This window comes from Trichechus manatus, unplaced genomic scaffold, assembly GCF_000243295.1.
Source record: "Trichechus manatus latirostris isolate Lorelei unplaced genomic scaffold, TriManLat1.0 scaffold00010, whole genome shotgun sequence".
NCBI lineage: Eukaryota > Metazoa > Chordata > Mammalia > Sirenia > Trichechidae > Trichechus > Trichechus manatus.
The window spans coordinates 3,724,449-3,740,909 of NW_004443946.1; the positions used below are offsets into that span (position 1 = coordinate 3,724,449).

General features: G+C 39.7%; 1 protein-coding gene across 1 annotated transcript in view; it reads right to left on the bottom strand.

Moving 5' to 3' along the window:
• Positions 1-16,461, bottom strand: part of NID2 (nidogen 2) — a 74,902-nt gene that overhangs the window by 44,943 nt on the left and 13,498 nt on the right. The window contains exons 3-5 of the mRNA XM_004371089.2: positions 11,389-11,621; positions 6,144-6,448; positions 5,700-6,059 (exon numbers count right to left, since the gene is read on the bottom strand). Coding sequence (XP_004371146.1) covers positions 5,700-6,059; positions 6,144-6,448; positions 11,389-11,621 — 898 coding nt within the window. The remainder of the gene's footprint in view (positions 1-5,699; positions 6,060-6,143; positions 6,449-11,388; positions 11,622-16,461) is intronic.

Genomic DNA, 16,461 nt, shown 5'->3' on the forward strand with positions numbered 1-16,461 from the left:
CTTAGACCCCCAGCATGGCACCATTCAACCCTTCAGAAGCAGAACTGCGTTTCTCCCCAGGATTCCAGTGACCATTGCATCAGAATCACTGGAGATGCCTTTTAAAATGCAAATCCCCAGGGCCTGCCTTAGACCTGTGTACCAATTCCAGCTCTTTATGAGTGGATCCCAGGAATCTGCATTTTAGCAACCTCCCAGGTGATTCTTATGCCCACTGATGTTGATGTTGGTACTCAAAATGTTCACAGCCTGTCATTTCTGAGCTAGAGATTGCTCATTAAGGTAGCTAATGAACTGAACATGATCAATTATCAGCTCCTGGGGTGGGTAGAATTTCATGGAATGCTGTCGCATTTATTCCTGGTCATCTGAGAAGTGGAGCTCCGTATTGATGGCTTATTTAGGCGTAGATCTGCAAGAATGCAACATGAAGATCATTTCGTGGAGGTAACCCAGAAGCCAACTACCTTCGCTGGTGAAGGGAGAGAACGGAAGCTAGAAATGTGATCCCACATGCGGCTATCTTTCCAGAGCAAGAAAAGCCAAAATTCTGTCTCAATGTGACTTCTCAAATTCATGTGGGATTTGCAATTAGATCCAAAGATGCTGACCTACTTGAAGGCTCACAGTCAATGTCTGGGTCCCAGCTGGAAGGAATGTGCAATGAGCAAATGCAAAGACAAAGGGGCTTTTTTTTTTTTCCTTTTCAAGGCTTATTTGTTTGCCCCTTTATATCATAGTTCTCAAATGTATTTTTACAATATTTTTTTCCTATTCTGGTAAGGAGGTATCATCTCCATTTTAGAGATGAGAAAACTGAGGCCCATGGAGATTAAATGATCTCCTGGCTTTAAATCCCGTGCTCTTTCCACTATACTAGCAGTTTTTAAGTTCAGTGGGCATCCGAATCACCAAATGGCCTGGTTAAAAATGCAGATTCTGGTTCAGAAGGTTGAAGATGGGCATGGAAATTAGTATTTTTAGCATGGCTCCCAGGTGAGTTAGATGCAGGTGGATTAAAGCCTACACTTTGAGAAACACAGCTTTTATCCCACAGCCTACCCTCCCCTGTCCTTACCCACATGAGGCAGGCTGTCTGCTAGACCCTCTGGGGGCCCACGCTCCACCAGGGAGCACCTGTCATGGAGAGTCAAAGTGATAAAAAGACAAGCTGGCTGCCATCTTTGGGTTACAGCAGTAGGCAGGGACTGGCCAGTCTTGATGGAGTTCACTTCTTAACAGATTAGTTAGTTAAGGTTGGATAGTTGCTAAAGGAATCTTGGAGCCCTGGTGGCTCAGTAGTTAAGAACTTAATTCAACCGCTGCTGCTTGAGAACCCCATGGGGCATTTCTACTCTGTTCTACAGGTCACTGTGAGTCAGAATAGACTCGACAGCAACGGGCAATGGGTTAAAGGAATCTTAACACAAGGATTTAAAAAATCTCAGTTTTTCCTTTTTTTTTAAAAACTCTTCTCATACCCTTAAGAAGAAGAAAAGTGAGGTGGGGATATGTAAAAGGAAAAAAGCTAAGGTGCTGCCAAAGTTCTTAAGACTTATCCTAACTAGGAGTTTTTAACAAACATGGAAATCTCTGTCCTCTTTCTGACCCATCCTTCAATCTCCACTTTTCCAGAAACACTTAAGCGCTTGTCTTCAGCCCTTGGCCTGCCTGCCCTCCTTCACTGAGGGCTTTAACCCCACCAAGTGGGAAGTAGGCAGACTCCACGGTATAGACTTGAGTTCACTATGGGAACACAAAGGGGGTCAGAGGGCTTTGGGTTCGTGGTAGGGGTCGTTTTCTTCACATGCTCCCATGGTAGCTGGAGTGACTTTTAAAACAATTTTTTACTGTGGTATCAAGAAAAAGAACCAAGAACAACATGATGAACACAATTAATGTCACTGGACTATACACGTGAAGATTTTTGAAATGTCAATTGTTGTGTTACATATATATTTACCACAATAAAAATAAAAAAATAAAAGAAAAAGAACCAACATTTTCACTGCAGGAGAGATTTTTCTAAGTCTTGCCACCTCCCAGAAATGGTAAGAATGATAGACTAGCAAGAAAAAACCAGAAGCCACAACCAAGTTTAAAATTAAAAACAGTTGCATGTTTTTTCGTCCCGTTTCCACATTTATTTATTTTTGATGTGTGTGTGGTGCATAGTGATGCTGGTTGGGCAACATTACTAGGACCCTGGGGTGGTGGTTTACATCTGCTGTCACGACACTAACAACTCTCTCCACTTCTGATGAAGGAGCTCGGCCACCTACCTGCAAGGCGTCCCCCTGTGCTGGTGTCTTCAAAGGCATAGGGAGCCCTCCCATCCACACACCCTCAGCAACCTGGACGAGCACCCAGGATTAGTGCTTTTACACCTGGAGGACCACACTGGCAGTACAGCCTCTTCCAATTCATCCCAGGGTAGAAGCCACACTCCAGCCGCCCTTCCCGAGGCCAAAAGCGGAGTTGGACTGGAGGCCACAGGGAAATCCCTGTTCACACCCTGGGCTTTCCCAGCATGACTGCCAACCTAGTAGAAATATGAGGATCCCAAAATGCAGTATGATGTGACTGCTAAGGAGTCCTGAATGCCAGGTGCCCCTCCCCATTTCTAAGTCATCATGTAGCCTGAGGTTAAATGAAGCTTCCTACAGAATCACCTCAACAGGCTTAAGAACATGTAAGGTTCCTGTAAGTCAACCTTGTTCCTTGCCATTCACAACATACGCAGTCCCTGGTCCTAGTCAGCTGAAGCCCTCTCTGGCAACCACTTTTTCACCTTCTCCTCTGTGTGTGTGTGTCTCTTTCTCTCCACTCATGTCATTCCCCTCCAGAAAGATATTTTCCCACTTTTTCCCTCCCTTAACGCAGACCTTTTGGTCAACCGATCCTTGGAAACCCTATGGGGCAGTTCTTCTGTCCTATAGGGTCGCTATGAGTCAGAATTGACGATGGCAACTTTTTTTTTTTTTAAGACATGATCTGAAAAGAACCCAACTTCTGAACCAGAATAAAAGTCTATAAAAAGAGTTCCTAATTAAAAATAAAAACAGGAGGCAGGGATATTTTCTGGGCCTTTGACTAAATCTTACCTTAATTTCTTGGTTTAGCAAGGTGACTACTATGAAACTTACAGGGGGAAACGAAGATTTATTGGGCATAGTGCTTTCCATACTAGCATATCTTATTTTAATCCTCCCAACAGCTTAACGAGGTCTGCGTTATCTCCATTTTACGGTTGAGGAAAAGAAGGGTCAAAGAGAGTACATATCTTGCTCAAAACCACACAGCAGAGCTGGGAATCAAGCCCAAGTCCATCTAATGCCAAAACCTACACTTTCTCTACTTCATCAGTAGAAAAAGCCAGTCAGAATGCCTCATGGCAGATCAGTGAGTGGGCCATGTTCTGTGTGTGTCTCTGCCACCCCTCCCCCACCAACTTTCCAAGTGTGAGTATGCACTTACCTGGTGTGCCTGCTGGAGCTCGAATGTTTTGTTTGAAAAAAGGATCACTACCCTCCCCTCAAATTATTTAACAATTGTATCATTCTATATTTCTTGTAGTCTCCTTAAAGCTTGCAGTGAAAATAGGGGCTTACCTTTATGTTTTCTCTGTCTGCTCTCTTAATATGATGCTTGCTAATTATTTTTTATTCAAGGTTCAAAGATTTCTTCTAGTTAATTTTTTTTCCTAAATGTCTCAGTATATGAACCGGCCTTTTAATATGCATCTTTTCATTTTTAAGATTTCAGTACTAGATTCCATCCAGCAGCTGATAAATTTCATAGTTCACGTTCCACAAGGGTTATAGCTGCCACCTTCTGTTCTTCTCTACGGCCAACTCCTCAAGCCTCCTCTACCATTAATTCAGTGACCTCAACCTCTCACAGCTCAAAGCAGTGCATGAAGCCCCTTCTTAACTCATTAATAAATGACTCCATGGATCTGCTTTTTAATATGCACAAGCTCTTCCCAGGGCAGGAAACCAAAACCCACAAATGAAAAGACCATTCAGGAATGCATCGTTACCTCAAGATCCCTTTGTTGAAATTTTTTGATACTTGGCTTTAAAATGTCTTCAGATATAGGGGGCTCATACTGAAAATTCAGGAGATTGTCAGAGGGATCTCAAGGTTCTGATGTCTTCCAATAGAATCACATCTTCAACTGTACAGAAATGTTGGCCCATGAGTCACAAATTAAGTCAGAACTATCTAGTAAGCACATTCTTCACTCTCCAACCACCCCATCTCCTATTCCCATTGTTTTAAATCTTCTACAACTAGTAACAGCGGCCTCCATTTATTAAGAACCGGCTAGTACCTGGGTAGTGCAAGCAGTTAAGGTGCTTGACTATTAACCAAAAGGTTGGAGGTTTGAATCCACCCAGAGTTGCCTCAGAAGAAAGGCCTAGTGATCTGCTTCTGAAAAATCAGCCACTGAAAGCCCTATGAGCACACACGGGGTCAGCTCTCTGATACGCATGGGGTTGCCAGGAGTCGGAATCGACTTGACAGCAACTGGTTTGGTTAGTGCACACATTAATCTAACAACATCACATACATTATCTCATTCAATTCTCCCAATAAATTTATAAGAAATCAGAGGGCTAGGGGCTCCATAAGCTACCTCAGGTCACCCAGCTAGTGTGACAACCAGAATTCAAACCCAAGTGTGATATCAAGGCCCTCATCTTAATCATTGCACAGTACCATTAGTCACAAAATATTTTCTTCCCTCCTGAAATATGTGCTTCTCCAAGTAAAGTCAGCACAACAGCAGAAGAACCCAGGAGACTCTCTTTGTTAGATCAACATGTTTTCACCACAAAAGGGTTAGGAAATAGAAACAGTTTTTAAAAAAATGGAGGTTCTGAAGACTACTTTCACCTCTGACCCCTTTCCTGCTGTCAGAGGTCAGATGAGCAGTCATTGGAGCAAACGGAATGAATCTGTGGTCAATTTTTCATTCACGTTTTTATATCCCTGACTGAGAAGAGAGAGAAGGCAACATGGGCTCCGTGTCTGGATTAATTAACAACTGCTTTAAATGGCATCCTCTCGGCATTTCACTCCTTGCCTCTCACTCCAGTGAGTCACGAAATGAGGACAGGGCTCCAGGGACATGAATACCACAGCTGCACAGCCATGAACCAGAAATGACAACAGACACAGGTGTTAAGTTCTTTTCTTTCTCCATGGGTTCTCCACTCCCACGCACCAAAAAGTGTATCTCTACAGACATGGGGAGCTCAAGGATTGCCCCTACAGAGTAAGAATCTGGCATGTTCCTCTGAGCAGGCACAACTAGTCACTTAAAACTAAAGCACTAAGCCCTCCATCACTGTCATGTATATGAAGTTCACCTTTGCTCAACTTTCAAACTGAAATACTTCATTACACTTGAGAACTTAGCTGGCACAAGCAATCCATTTCTTCCCCACTCACTTCATGAGACCCATTTTTAAAAAAATTATTAATAGTCAAGAGACTCAAAACATGCCAGCCAAGATTTGTTTGGCAAAGGAAATTTACTATATCTCTTGAAACGCAGCGTTTAAAGATAAGCTCCAATATTTTTTTTTGCTAAACTTTTCACCTACTCGCTTGAGAGAAGAATCCTGACTCCACACAAAATGAGCACCTTAAAAATGAATTCTCAGCACCCAGTGTTCTAACCCACTTACCTTCAGTGTTGGAACTGATGTTGTCTTCCACTCCTACCACATACCTCCTGCCACTCCGAGGTGCAGTGTGATCTGGCAAGGGGTAATGTGGAAGAACAACTTCTCCTCCAGGATGAGCTGCAGGAACATACATTTCTGAAGGCACCACACCTCCATTAGGATACTGCTGGATGTGTTCATTTTCAGGGTAGGGTAGGGCTTTCCGGGAGGGATTCGGTGAATCTCTGTCTGTCTCTGGTGGAGCTGGGCTTCTGGTCTCTGTCTGTTCAGAAGGAGGCTCAACTTGGCCATTTAAACCTGGAGTATCTATTTTCCCCAGAGGTGCCCCCTCTTTGGCTTGAGGATCCCAGCTGGCAGATTCTGTTTGAGGAAAGAATGGCCAATCACTAGGTGTTGGATGTCGCAAAAGGGGGGCCAGATCAGAGTCTGGTGGAGAGACATCACCTCCTGAAGGCCTTGAATCAACTTTTGAATGGAAGGAAACATCAACAGAGCTGTGGCCATTCCTTGCCTCCTCTGGTTCACTCGTGGGATAGTCAACGTCCTCCTCATTCTCATCATAATAATCCAGATTGTCTTCAGTATAGTCACTTTCCAAAGCTGCAACATGGCTGATGGAATGTTCCAGAGAAGCCAAGGTGTGGGCTTTGGAAAGTTCCCCTCCAAGTGTTGCTGGTCTGACATTGTCCAATGAGGAGACGCTGCCAATATGAAAAGCCCACACTCCAGGAATCCCCAGGTTGCTTAGTCTAAATAAAAAGGGAACAGTTCATTGTAACAAAAGTGTCCATTCACCCACCTTTCTAGAGGGTGACCAATTTATTTTAAAACTGAAAGACTATTCAGATCAGATTCAGGGTTTTCACTGGTGTATAAAACCAACTAAAACTGGACTCAATGGTAACTAAAAGGATTATGTTGAAATTTTGATGTAAACTATCTTTTATTTAATATTCTATTTCAAAGGCTGTATGCCCACAAAATGCTAAGATCATTAAGTTATAAATTTGCTCAACAATCCAAATGCTTTACCTAAAATCTGGCTATGTGAAAACAAACACAGAATATGGGAATATTTTACCCTTCTTTCACTTGTTTGAAAACTTAGACTCAAGAAAACATATGCTTAAAAATCTTTCCCAAACACTTAAACAATATAACTACTATTTGCTTTTGAGAGATAGTTATGTGCCAAGTGCTTAACATTCTTCAATACACTCTGCAAGATAGGGACAGTTGTCATGCCCAAATTTACATAGGAAAAGATAAGTTTAGAGAGGTTAACTGTTCTTTTCAGTCACACAACTAATGATGGGCAGAGTCTGGGGATGAATTCAGGGAGCACTCACTGGTGGTGCCGTGGTTAAAGCTCTCGGCTGCTAGCTGAAAGGTTGGTGGTTTGAACCCACCAGCCATTCCACTGGAGAATGATGCTGCAATTTGCTTCCATAAAGATTACAGCCTTGGAAACTCTATGGGACAGTTTTACTCTGTTCTGTAGGGTCACTGTGAGTCAGAATTGACTTGATAGCAACGGGGCTGGACATGAATTCAGCTCTGATACCAAAGCCCATGCTCTAAACATCTACAGTGTATCATGTGGGAAAACCAATAAATACACTATGGTCAATCAGCATCTGAATTATCATTACTCTATGGAATGTTAAATACATTTCACTGTTTATTCACATGGGCTTCACAGACAAAGATGAATTGATGTAAAAAATCCAAAGAAATAAAATGCCCAAGCCTAGAAAATTCCGAGAAAATGCACAACAAAGCTAAGGGGAAAGTAAGAAGCCTAATCAAAATGACAGGGGTCATAGGCAAGAGGTCTTTCCAGAGACCTCTGGAACCAGAGAGCTCACTTGGTTTCTCCACTAGAGATGAATGTGGTCTTCATTCAGTCTTCCAAATATCCCAATAACTTATTCTTTTAGAGTCAGTGATACATTTTGAATAGAAAAACTGCATATAAGATTTCTAAAAATAAGAAAAAACTTGAACAAATAAGGGCCGGGGAAGCTTGAGTATACCACTTTATTACTCTGGTTATATCGAAAATATGCTCAAAGTTTCCCATGCTTAAAAGTCAGTCAATGAGGAAATAGACAATAAATTCATTGAATTGTATAAAAACAAGAGACTTTTGCTCATTTGGATAAGTATTCATCCTGTTAATATGGATTTCTATAGTAATAATACTTTCCAATACAATTCTGAGAATGTCTCTTTCTCTTTCTTGTATTTATATGTGTATGTATAAGTTGTTATTGCTGCTGCTGCTGCTGTTGTAGTTAATTTAGCGAAAGTGGAGCACAGAAAGCAAAACTGTGATCCTTTGTGCAACATGCTGTGTACACCTGCTAAGTTCATAAAAATTAATGTTGGTGTTTTTTGGCAAGCAAATAGGGAAAACTATAGCAGATAAGAGAAAATCCTGAAGATCAGAGGATATTGAGTTTATTATCACATTAGAGGTGTTGCAGCTGTGAAATTTCTTCTCGAAGTCAGAAATAAAAAACTATAAATAAGCTTCAGCGAATAGGGAAAAACAAATTATAGCAGATAAAAGCAAAATAAAATAACCTTCTAATTAAATATAAATCACTGTCCTGGCTTTTGCCATTATGCATGATTAGAAAGTAACCAATTTGAGTTTATTCTAAAATCCAAAGGCGTTTGGAAAACTTAATGATAGAAAGAACTTAATCTATTTCTGAGAAAGAAGAACATGACTACAAAATGGAATGATAACAGTTTCCTTGCTGGGTTATTAGGAGGGTTAAATGAGAAAACACGCATAAAACACCTAGCACGGGGCCCTACACATAATAAATACATAGTAATTACTGTCTTCTCTTTCAGGAGATAGAAAAGCATAAACTCAAAAAATGCAAATGTGTACACTCCTACTTAAGTTTGCAGAAAAAAGTTAAGACATACAAACTATGATTTATATAATTTTTGACTTTTGAGCTTATACTTTTCAAGAAAGTTTGAGGGAGAGAAAGAGCGCATTGAATAGGAAAATGTCTTTCTTCTTTAGAGATGCAGGCTGAAGTATTTAGGAGTGAAATGTCGTGATGTTTGTGACTTATTTTAACACGCTTGAGCAACAAAAAAGATGAATACGGCAAAATGTTGACATATTTAAATCTAGTGATGGGCATTGTTCACTCTAAATTTCTGTATATTTTTAAAAATTTAAATAATGAAAAGTAAAATAAAAGATTATACTGAGGAATATTTGTGTAATTTTGAGATAGAAAAGGTCTTTCTAAGAATGACACCAAGGCCCAAAATCATAATGGAAAAGATCAATAACTTTGATAAGCCTAAACTTACAACTTCTAAATCATAAATAAATTTAATAACAACAACTGGGTGAGAGTTAATATCCTTACTATATTTTTTCTTATTTATAAAAGCTCTTTCTAAATACCCCAGTGGAAAATAGCAGAGTATGGACAGAAAAGTAGCAAAGACAGATATATAAATGGCTATGAAATATATGAAAACGTTTTCGGTTTTACTAGTAACCAAAGAAATTAAAGTGCAAATGTGAACATTTTATACCTATCAGACTGGCAAATATTAAAAAGCATAAAATTCAGCAGGGTAAGAGACACTATCAATTACAGCTCTACATTAATGGTGAGGAAATAAGTTGGTGAACATCTCTGAAGCCTAATGTGCATTACAATGTTTATTGCAGCATTATTTATAACAGGAAAAAATCAGAATGTTTTAGGTTTACAAAAATGTTTATCATTAAGTTATTGTCTTACTAATACAGACTATATATGCCACAATGTCTTACAGACTTAAATGATAACATAGACAGGTATCTGACTGAACGATGCCCATAATACAGTATTATGTGGGAAAATGCCACATGTGTAAAAGCAACTTTTTGGTTTAAAAAAAATTTTTTGCATATGCCTAAAAAATCTGGAAGAATTGTTAACACTGGTTAGCACTTGAAGTAGCAGTCATAGGTGATTTTTACTTTTATATCACATTATTCTGTATTGTTTTTACTTTCTTTTATTTTTTATATTAAGCATGGATTACACTAAAGAAAAATCCGTTCATCAGTCATTTTGGCCCTTTATCTTATTCAGCTCTCATCAAGCAATTAAGAGACTTCTGGGAGGCATCAAAGATAGAAACGGGGGGAAACATATGGAGAGGGTAAATAGAAGTGCTCTGTGTGTGTATGTATTGCTTAGAGGCCTTCATGGCCACTATTAGGGAATACAAGTGATTTTTCCCACAGGCTTTTTGGACCCTACTGCCTCCTGCACCCTTGCAGATGTTAGTACTTATTCCAGTGGTCTGTAATTGTTGATGCATTTGTCTGTCTGAGGTCTCCAGAGTAAGAGAGAAGAGGATAGAACCAACGGGAGAGTAAGCACAGAGCTAAGTTTGCTCCAGAGTCTAGACTAAAGTAAAAGGTAGCCTCTGTGGAGACCTAAAGATACTCAATGTAGGTTATAAGAACGGGAAAGGAGACAAGGATCCAGCAGAGGTTCTTTCTAAAAATAAAAGTTAAACAGGAGGTAAAGCAGAGAACTCAGAGCTGCAGACTTGTACTTGAATTTTGACTTTGCCACTTAATAACTTTGAGATTATAGGCAATTTACTTAACTTCCCTAAGCTCATTTGTAAAACAGAGAAAATAGTAGTACTACCTCCTAGAATTCTTGTGAGATTAATTAATCTAATGTTCTTGTGAGATTTAATTAATCTAATATTCTTGTGAGATTTAATTGTTTAGCACAACAGCTGGCAAATAGTAAGCTCTCGATAAATGTCAGCTCTGAGTACCCGGGTTTGGCTGCAGTGCCCCACTCTCTGGTAGCTGAGCAGAGCAGAGCAGATGGTATACAAAGTTGTAAGGGGTTCAAGAATGATTTAATGAAACTGAGAAGTAGTTAAGGGAGGCAAGGAAGTAACCAATATGTTCTATCTAGCTTCTGGACCAGTTTTCAGGAAAGGCACAAAAGTAAAGTGTAAAGGAAAAAAAAAAAAAAAACCCTGAAATCAATAAATATCAGCTGATGCTAACCTAGAATCTGGCACTATCTGGCCTGATGAAAAGGGGAAAGGCTTATCGTACTAGTGAGTAAGCCATTGTTGGGACTGAGGAGTGTCTTCATTTCTGGCTACCTCATGGAAAAACAATATAATTTCAGGTAATGAAGTCACAGAGAAATCCTGAGACATCTAAAAATATACCAATCTGTTGTTAGTTTTTTTGTTTGTTTTTCTCTTCCAAATTACATTGCTTTTAATTTAATTTTTAACATGTATCTGTCCAAAAGATTAAATCACAGTGTATCCTCCTATGAAATGATTAACCTGGAAAACCTCAATTTAGGCAGTTATATTATTGGATATTTTCACGTGGTTCCAAGAACAATGTTTGTCATAGCATGCCTCAGTGGCTTTGTAAATACATATACACATTGCTTTGTTTCTGCCATCTATACCCCGATAGGACAGGAAAAATAAAAATTTTGGTGAACTTGACCCTCCCAGAGTCTAATTTCTGGTATTGACCTGATGCCTTGCTTAGAAGCTACCAAGCTATTATTTAGTGGTCTTATGGACACTCAAGTTTGAGCAGTTTCTAAAGGTCCTGACATTCAAACAGGAGAGGTTTAAGCTCTTTGTTACTTACTGGTAGAGATTTTTTACAGACTGTTCAGTGCTTGTCAAGCTGAAATATGGTCCTTCTCTCTTCAAATCATCGGCCTCCCCTCGGCAGAAGCCCACCCGGGCTGGAAGCTCGAGCTGGACGTTGTAAGACTCTTTGGGGCGAGTTCCAAAGAACTGAAGGCCATTGGCAGGATAAAGAAAGAGGGCGTAGGTATCAGACTCATCAGATACCAAAACTGCCTGAAAAGTGTTCAGCTGAGGAAAAAAAAATGAGAACATTAAGTTAGAAACACCCTTAAAAAGCAAACAAACAAACAAAATGGAATGCACACAAAGCATCATAAAAAGTGGAAAGGATTTTCTCCCTTCTCAGGTACTCCTTGAATTTCTCCAAATTGTTTTTATATAAATAATTATAATCTTTATGAGAAATACAAGGAGTACCTGAGAAGGGAAAAAATCCTTTCCACTTTTTATGATTATAATATTCTTTTAAATTTCCTCTTCTGTTACAAATGTAATTTTATGTTATATTACTCATTGTTAAACTCACCTTTAATCAGCCTAGATTAATAGTTGAAACATGCATAGATAACACAGAGGTTAAAAAATTAAAATATATGCACCGCTATGGAAAAGTTTGGTTGTTCCTCAAAAAGTTAAACAGAGAACTACTATAGCCAAGCAATTTCACTCCTAGGTATATACCCAAGAGACTGGAAAGCAGGGACTCAAACAAATACTTGTACACCAATATTGATTGCAGCATTATTCACAATAGCCAAAAGATGAAAACCCAAGTGTCCATCAACAGATGAATGGATAAACAAAATATGGTATATACATACAATGGAATATTATTCACATAAAGAGAAATTAAGTTCTGATACATGCTACAACATGGACAATCATGTTGTAAAATATGCTGAATAAATAAGTCAGACACAAAAGGACAAATACTGTACAACCCCACTTACATGAAATATCGGGAATAGGCAAACACATAGAGACAAAAGTTTACTGGTGGTTACCAGGGGCTTAGGGAATGGAAGTTATTACTGAAGGGGTACTAAGTTTCTGTTTGTAGCGATATCAAACTTCTGGAAATGCATAGCGGTGATGGAAGCACAGTAGTTAATGTCACTGAATTGTACATGTAATAATAGTTAAAATGGCAAGATTTTGTTATATATATATTTTACCACAATAAAATTTTTTAAAAAATGTTTTTTAAGGTTTCAAATTTCTCCCTCCCAAACCTCTTTGAGCTGGTAACAAGCAGCAACTTTAACCTGGGCAGCCACTGCCCTAGTTTACTGCCTTAGGCATTCAGCAGCTCCTGTCTGAGCCAGTGATTCATTCACACATCCATTTACTGAATGCTCATTATGGGCCGGCATGATGTTAGGCACTGGCAGATCAAAGGCTTTCTTACTGCTCTCACAGCCTCACTCTCTTTTCCATCTACCACTTCACACCAGCACGAGAATTATCCTACCTTCATTTCACACTTTAGGAAACAGACATAGAGGCTAACAGATCTGGCTAAGGTCAGGTAGCTGGTCTGTCCAACTCCAGAGTCTGAGACCTGAACCACTAGGCCATCCTAACTACTCTTTAGCATGGTATTCAAGGTGATTTATAATCTGGCCCCAAACTCTCTTCCAGGCTTAATTCCACGACACCTTCATCAGATTATTTAATATTGCACATTTGTACCATGTTTTTTCATGCTTCCATACTTTTGCTCATGTTTCCCTATGCCTAGAAACCCTAGTAAGTCCTCAAATGCTGTTTCTCTGAGGTGTTTTGTGATTCTCTGCAGAATTATTTATTTTTTCTGACCATTCATAACACCTTGTGGGCGTCTCTAGCCAAGATTCACCTCTTTTTGCCTTATATCATGTTAGCTGTTTACATGTTTGTAAACTCCATTCATTTATTCATTTGTACATCAATTCCAACAGCCAGGTGCCTACTAAGCACTAGGCTTTATGCTTGGTGCTGGAGAGGCAAAGGAGCAAAAGGCAGGGAGGCTCTGACCAGGGAAGTCTAGCAGTTTCAGAGGGAGAAACAGCCTTGGTTGGAATTATAAGAGTGCTATTGGACAAGGTGGTAGAGGCCGCAGAGGAGGGTGTGTGCCCAAGACCTTGGGGCTGGAGGCAGGGAGGCATCACAGAGGCAGCTTGTGAATGTTAATAAACACTGCAGGAGCCAGAGCAGACCAGGAAAGAGAAACCAGGAGCCTGAATTATCCACAAACTCAACACCCAGGCCCGTATAGAATCACTCTCAGATTTTCAAACAAAATATTTTCTGCCTTTACCTACAACTTGCTATCCTTTTTTTTCCCCCTATAAGATCCATCTTAAAAGGATGTTATATTTAGGAATCTGATAATACCTCCTTCTGTAAATCCCACTCCATTTACAATTTAGTAGGGGAGTGGAGAAGTATTTTAAAAATATTACTTACTTTATGGAGCCCTGGTTGTGTAGTAGTTAAGAGCTTGGCTGCTAACCAAAAGGTCACCAGTTCAAATCCCCCAGCTGCTCCTTGGAAACTCTACAGGGCAGTTCTACTCTATCCTATAGGGTCACTCTGAGTCGACTCAGAGGCAACGGGTACTTACTTCATAAATGCAATGGGTACTTACTTCATAAATAATGTGACTCTTAGAAACATTACTTGCTAATAAGTAGTATTGTTTTCCCACTTTGCTAGACAGACAAAATTAAGCACGGAGAAGATCATCTCATCTTACTAAATAAAACACAGCAAAGGAAAGGAATGTGTCCTCATTTTGTTCTGTCCTGGGTCCTTGCCCATATGTTGCTCAAGCTCTTCCTGATTTTTAATTTTTCCTTTCAATGTTTAATTTCCAAGTATAGTTTTGAGGTTTTGCTTACAGGACAAATAAATTCAGGTGTTAATATGCTTTTCAAGAAAAGCAAAATACTATACATCCGTTCTTTTAGTTCTCTAACATAGAAAAAAAAAATCATCTTTCTTTTCTATTTTCATCTTAAATCCACAAAGTAATAGCCAAAGAGCCTGGTATATTATTGTTATAGCTGTTGTTTCGTCAGCAAAGCTTTGACTTTCTAAAAACAAAAGGCAAAGCATGTTTTCTAGAATTTCTAAAAGTTAGGAAACCATAACTTCTGCCCAACGTAAACAACAGCTGTTCTGTATATGTCTTTACACAATATACATTATACCATCAATTAATGTTGATTAAATAATTTCTGAGTGTTAGTGTAGTTAGAAGAAATGACATTCAACTAGGGAAAGAAAGGTACTCAAGGAGAAAGAAATTCATTTTAAAAAGCTAAGCTTTCAAAGCTCCTGGCATTGATCTCCCGTAGTAAAAGTAAGATAGGAGGAAATTCTGGTTCTAAGTTTAGGGAAATTCTATAAGATAAGGAGGTTGTATAGATTGTGAGGGAGTTGAAGGGGATGGGGGTGAGGAGGGAAGGGGAGAAGTAAACAGAGCTCAGGCTGTTTACTGTGGGGGAGCCTGGCTTTTCACTGTGGGGTTTGGGTATTTAGTACTTTTTTATTTGTTCTTTCAGTTAGTCTGTCAGTCAACAAATTCATTTCAATTAAAATTTATTCAACATCTTTTATGTGCCATCCCTGAGAAAAGCACTTATTATAGGTGCTAAGTGTTTAATGTACTTGTTTCTACTGAAACAGGCAAATATCAGAGGAAGAAAACAACTTCGTCTCAAAGAGAACTTGTGATTCCAAAATATACTCCAAAAGAGTCTGGCTGTTGAAAATCCACGCAGCACACCAAACGATCACTTCTAAAGTTCTGTCTCTGTTCTACAAAATTCTACATCTCATTGCTAAAGAGCCCACTTCATTAAGTCCTGAAAGGCTGCTCCTCCCAAAGCACTCTTTGACTGGCTTCCAAACCGGAAAGGTCATTACATTCCTAGACAGATACAAGAATTTGCAAGAGCCCCACACACTCTGTCTCGGAAGGGAAACCCTCAGATGGGCTGCCAAACCCCACGAAAGGGTCACTGGTTCCTAACTCCCCCAGGATCCCAGAGAGGAGAAAGAGCCTCCAGGGGAAGAAGCGCAGTAGGAGGATCAGGGCTAGTGGCCGCGGAGTCTCAAGGTTTCCACCATCCTGTTATCGCAAAGAGAGAAAAGCCAGAACCCTCAGCAAAAGCCAGGCAGAAGGAATCTAACTCTCCCTCCCAGGTATAGGATGGCACCAATCAATGATGATTTGACATGCAGCAGAGCCAGGCTAATGGATACAAAATATGCCCTTCTATGAATTTCTAATTTTTGCAACTGATTTAATTAAGTTCAGTCATCTAGCAAAAAATCAGAACAGCGCCAAAAAGGCTGCCTATAGAGGCTTACAAAAATGGGAATTAAAACTAAGAAGTAGGGGTGACTTCTACTGGGGTCACAAAGTTCTCTTTCCTGTCTTCCTTAGGGCCACATGCTTTCTATAGCTGTAGGATCACTGAGTTCTGGCCTGATCTTACATTGCTTGTAGGACATTGTCACATATATAGATTATCTCATTCATATTCTGCCATAAATCCTACAGCATCTACAAAAATTCAAAGATAAATGTTTAGTGCTATCAAGTTCCTATTATATCCTTCCTGACACTTGATGTTGTTAGGTGCCGTCAAGTCAATTTCAACTCACAGTCACCCCATGTGACAGAGTAGAACTGTCCCATGGGGTTTTCCAGGCTGTAACCTTTACAAGAGCAGATTGCCAGGTCTTTCTCCCATGGGGCTGCTGAATGGATTTGAACCACCAATATTTTAGTTAGCAGCCAAGTGCTTAACTGTTGCACCACCAGGCTTCTTTCCTGACACTTAATTTTTAGCAAAACTTCAGCATTTCTTTAATCAATTTCCATATATGTCTCTCTTTTCTATGGCTTCACAGCTACATCTCAGACTCAAGTGAAACTCTTTCAGATAGATCGTAGGCTTCCCTTTTTCTGGACCTTAGCTCCAGAAGTCAAAAAGCTACAACAAAGTCTTGCTTTCACTTCTCATTTTCTCTGTGGAATAAACACACACACACACACACACACACACACACACAC